At 33.3% G+C, this 5636-nt stretch overlaps 1 protein-coding gene across 1 annotated transcript; it reads left to right on the forward strand.

Annotated features, from left to right (window-relative positions):
- The first annotated feature begins 1152 nt into the window (after positions 1–1152).
- Positions 1153–5250, forward strand: LOC149158970 (endoglucanase 20-like). Its single transcript, XM_089433418.1, has 8 exons — positions 1153–1465; positions 1573–1785; positions 2670–2870; positions 2957–3034; positions 3351–3503; positions 3592–3700; positions 3851–4017; positions 4672–5250. Exons 1-8 carry the CDS (start codon positions 1247–1249, stop codon positions 5065–5067), a joined length of 1536 nt encoding a protein of 511 aa, XP_089289544.1. The 5' UTR covers positions 1153–1246; the 3' UTR covers positions 5068–5250.
- The last annotated feature ends 386 nt before the right edge of the window (positions 5251–5636 follow it).

A 5636-nucleotide genomic window follows, 5' to 3' on the forward strand; every position in this document is an offset into this window, starting at 1 on the left:
ATATAAAATAATTATTAACCATAATAGAAAAGTGAAAATGAATACATATTACTAATAAGAACTAAATGTTATTATTATGTTATATGTGGATTATATTAAAATTTTAAATATAACCATTGATATAATAGAAATTTTTCATGTAACAATTAATATTATATTAATATATAAAATAATGTTAATATAATAAGTATAATTATATAAATATAAAATAATATGGCTATTATTATTATTATTTATATAGCTATTAATAATCAGAAATAGATAGTTTTTAACAAAATACATGTAACAATTATTAATGTGGTGGCTGATGGATATTAGTCTATATCAACCACATATATGACGACATTTATCAATATGATTATACATATATTTCATATAAATTTATAAACCTATATCAACTACATTGATAAATATGGTTATAATGGTTATAATTCTGCTCATAATTTTATATAAAAGCAAACCATATGCATTTATAACAACATACCATTATTCTATGGTTTACCATGTTGGCACAATTATAAGAGCGGATTCCGGCACCGCAACATCATTTTAGCCACTGATCCCGCGTAACTGTTGTTTGATTTGCAGCTGTTGTAAGTTACCTCGCAATGTCAAATGTATCATAAATACCATGAGTTGGCAATGTTGAATAATGATATAAAGGTAATGATTGTGAGCATGTCACGACTGATAAGAAATCCACACTATTTCATGTTGTTACAGGGATGAGATGTCAGTGACAACGATTTTTCTGTTGCAGAAGTCATCCTTAAAAATTATGCTATACACAGACGTTCTGAAACGTGCAAAGAAAAACCCATATGATGTGGGGCATAATATAAAGACCGTTGAAATATCGGGCAACGAAAAGCAGTTTCATGTAAAACATCAAATCTGATGGATCAGGTATTATGTGATCCATCAGTCATGCCATTCAAAGCATCTAATCATTAAGACATCAACATGCCTCAAGTGTGAAGAAGAAATGTTGAAGTGAAATGATGTTGAATGTGATCGTTGCGGTTCGAAATAGAATACCCTTCCAATTTTGCAAGTTCAAAATGTCATGGGTATGTTATCTGCTGATCTTGTCAATTATATTTCTTACGACCTTCCCCAACTTCCTGAAACACGAGAACAGCATGATGCTTCTTTTCTTGAATTGCCTTCACAACCTTATTTCCATCCCATCCTCGATATATACCTTGGAGAAATAAGCCCAAATCAGTAAACACTGTAATACAATATGTCTGCGTTTTCTTTGGCTTTGCTGGTGTTCGTTTCTCTGGCCTTGAGCACATCAGGCTTTGAATATGGTACTGAAAATGTAGAAGCAATTGATTACCATGACGCACTGAGAAAATCCATTCTGTTCTTCGAAGGACAGCGCTCTGGAAAGCTTCCTTCAACTCAACGAGTTACCTGGAGGGGAGATTCTGGCCTGTCAGATGGCAGGCTCGGGAATGTAATGAAATGAATTGATGGACTTAGGGCTTCGAATTGATGCGATTCAATGGCTTTTGAGCAGAGTTTTTAATTTTCCTCTTGTTTGTTTTTGCAATGATTTTGCAGGTAGATTTGACAGGAGGCTACTACGATGCTGGAGACAACGTGAAATTTGGATGGCCCATGTCTTTTACAGTAACCCTTCTTTCATGGGCTGCTTCTCAATATAAATCCGAGTTATCTCAGGCAAACCAGCTGGACTACTTGCTCCAAGCAATTCGCTGGGGCTCAAATTTTATCATGAAGGCCCATACAGCTCCTACTACTCTATGGACTCAGGTCTGGAAATATATATAGAAGGATGGATGGACATGTATGTTGTTGTTATCTAAATTGTAAATTTCTGAAATTATTTTGAAATCTAACAGATTGTGTTAAGTCGTTGAACTTATTTCTATGGTAGATTTTGAAAACATCTTGAAATCAAAAGAATAGCAACGACACCCAACAATCGATATTGCTATTATTCAGTTTATTTCCTTAATTTATAACCAGTCTAGATTCATTTAATTCTCAATCTATTATGGGCGATATTGCTATTATTCAGTTTATTTCCTTAATTTATAACCCGTCTAGATTCATTTAATTCTCGATCTATTATGGGCAGAGACGGATCAAATCTCTTGTGGTGCAAACTTTTCTTCAAATTCTACACTCAAAAAAAAGGTTTAGACTTGGAGGGATTTGATTCCTCTAGACCCATGAGATCCAAATTGAGATGAATCTAGACATTATTATTCATTTGGATATTTTGATCTAAATATTATTTGTTTGAATCTAAGATAGACAAACTAAAAACTTACACATCTCTTTTATACTGAGCTATAAATTGCACCTCTCCCCTCAATCAAAGTAATAGTGAAACCTAGACGCAGGATTGTCCTTGAGAAATTAAAAATAACCTCTTTATTCTATTCAATAATGGTAAAAATGATATTAGATGAGTGATGATAATAAGGATTACCAGTGTTAGTATTTATTTGGACCTGAACTTTATTTATTTTTAATTAAATTTTAATTATAAAATAAAATAGACAAACAACAAACTTACACATCTCTCATATTAAATTGTAAATTGTACCTAGAAAGTAGACTTAAGATTGTCCTTGAGAAATTAAAACTAACCTCTTTATCGTTTTCAATAATGGTGAAAATGATATCAGGTGGGTGATGGTAATAGCGATCACCAGTGTTGGGAGAGGCCAGAAGACATGGATACTCCTCGAACATTGTACCAGATCAACTCATCCTCTCCTGGAACCGAAGTGGCTGCCGATGCTTCTGCGGCTTTGTCTTCTGCAGCCATTGCCTTGGGCGAATCAAATTCTTCTTACTCCAAAAGATTACTTCGCCATTCTCGCCTAGTGGGTGCCTAATATTTATTTTAATTCATCATTTGTTTGCCATCTGGGTGTCTAGTATATCTTACTCTCTGGCCCTTTTCTTGCAGCTCTTTCAATTTGCAAACACATACCGTGCTTCCTACCAAGCCTCGTGCCCCTTCTACTGCTCCTATTCTGGTTTCCAAGTATGTACTCTGCATACAACTCCTGATGTCTAAAAGTTTACTGGGGAAATAAAATGTATGGTGTCAGTTTAATGTGTTTTTCATTTGGATTATATATTTTAGAATTTGATTAGCAAAAATTAGGTTAAATAATTAATTTTTAAATTTTGTTTATTAAATTCTAAAATATTAAAAAAATTTAAATTATATGTTTTAGAATTTGATTAACTAGAATTAAGTTAAATAATTAATTTTACTATTTTTCTTCAAATTCTAAAATATTGCAGAAATCTACTATCCCATTAAATTCAAATATTGACTAACTGCATTTCATTAGGACGAACTGCTGTGGGCTGCCACATGGCTTTATAAGGCAACGGGGAATCCATTTTATTCGAAATTTGCTTTGGATAACGAAGGATGGAGTGGCAGCGTCTCTGAATTCAGTTGGGATAACAAATTTGCAGGAGCTCAAGTACTCTTAGCTCAGGTCAATATTTAAAAATTGCACTATTTTTCATTTTTTTTTTTTTAATTGTATTATAGTCTCAACGCGCTGTTTTTCTTTTTCTATATAGGAGTATCTGTCTGGCAATAATTCCTTGAAGAAATATAAAACCGACGCAGATTCCTTTATATGTGCCTTAATGCCGAAAAGTAGTACCGTGCAGATTCGGACAACTCCAGGTTTCGCTATTAAACATAACTGAATTCTTCAGCAAAGTTCATTTTAGTAAGGTTACCCGTTGAATTTCACATGCTTTAATTGGAAGAATTAGCAAGAGTGAATGTGTATAATATTGCTTGAGTTTACAACTAATTACATGAATTTTCCAGGCGGTCTTCTGTACACAAGAGACAGCAGCAATTTACAGTACGTAACTAGCGCTTCAAATGTAATGATTGTATACTCAGATATACTTGCCGGTGCAAAGATTTCCTCAATACAGTGTGGTGGGGTATCAATTTCGGTTTCAGATATTCGAAGTTTTGCAAAAAGCCAGGTAATTATATTGACTTCAAATAAAGTTTAACAATTGATTTCATTTTTATTTATAAGATTTAAGAATAGGCGAGTCTTAACAGTGGTTAAGTATTTCAATGGAGATGTTACATGGTCAATTTCTAGATACTCTTCAGGTTAAACCAGAAGTCATATGGTCAATTCTCCTGAACGCCCTTAAAATTAAACCCTAAGGGTTAGCTCAATTGGTCAAGTTTCCATTGTTAAGTATTTCTATAGAGAGGTTACATGGTCAACTCCTAAGCCCTAAAGGTTAGCTCAATTGGTCGAGTTTCCATGGTTAAGTATTTCTTTAGAGAGGTCACATGGTCAACTATCAAAAGGTCACATGGCCAACTATCGAAAGGTCACATGGTCAACTCCTAGACTCCCTTGGGTTAAACTAGAAATCACATAGTCAATTGTTAAGTATTTCTATCTAGAGATCACATGATCAACTCCTAAACGCCCTTGGATTAAACTAAAAATCGCATGGTCAATTCTCCTGAAAACCCTTAAACTAGACTTAAAATCTGCAATCCAATCTGCAATCCACTTCCTATAATAGACTTAATCCATCACCTTAATCCATCAATTAATCAATTATCATTAGGAAACTTACTTGCAAGGTTTTTGATTTTATGGACTTAATCAGGTAGATTACATCCTGGGAAAAAACCCACTCCAAAGGTCGTATATGGTGGGGTTTGGAAGCCAGTATCCCCAACATCTTCATCATCGAGGTGCCTCCATTCCATCTATTCACGTACTGCCCAACAAGGTCGGTTGCAACGAGGGATACTCAGAGTGGTATAATAACAATTCAGCGAATCCAAACGTTCATGTTGGCGCTGTAGTTGGAGGACCTGATTCAAATGATCAATTCAATGATGTGAGGTCTGACTATAGTCATTTGGAGCCAACAACATATATTAATGCTCCCTTGGTTGGTTGTCTTGCTGGCCTGTTCCAGCAGACCCGGTACTCTACTGCTACTAATTCTGATAAGTTATACCTCAATAATAACGAGGAGCAAACCGCATCGGAGTGAATTTCAGCAGCCAAGATGTGTCCCTATGTATAACTGATGTAGTATAGTATAAGAATGTGATTGGGTCGCATAAATCTGATGCCCGTCTATATAATAATGGGCTGCAGTTTCAAAGAACTTTGCAAATCTGTGTTCATGATTAAGGTTTATGTAAAATATTTATGAAGTAATAATGTCAGAATATGGTCATGGATTTCGGATTTCTCACGTGGAGTACAGTGAAGGATATACCATTTATATATATTTTTAAAGTTATTAATAGTTATATATTTGTGTATGCATTTTTTAAATCGAAAGTTACAGGAACATTATTTGTTATTATTTTTTTGTAAATTAATTTAAACTGATTTTATTTTTAGATTTATTATTATTTTTGGTATGTTTGATATTTTTTTATTTTTAAAATGTGTATATTTAAAGATATAATTTTTAAAAAGGTAAGATAAATTTAAGAATTATATATATATATATATATATATATATATAAAAGCATGGTTGGTCCTCTACGTTTTGGGTTGTTTTTTTTTTAGGGTTAAAAAATGTAATCAAAGTGATAAAAAGAAATGAAT

This window comes from Pinus tabuliformis, chromosome 5_2 (assembly GCF_031772625.1).
Source record: "Pinus tabuliformis cultivar Carrire ecotype Pingquan chromosome 5_2, CPIR1, whole genome shotgun sequence".
NCBI classification, from domain to species: Eukaryota; Viridiplantae; Streptophyta; class Pinopsida; order Pinales; family Pinaceae; genus Pinus; species Pinus tabuliformis.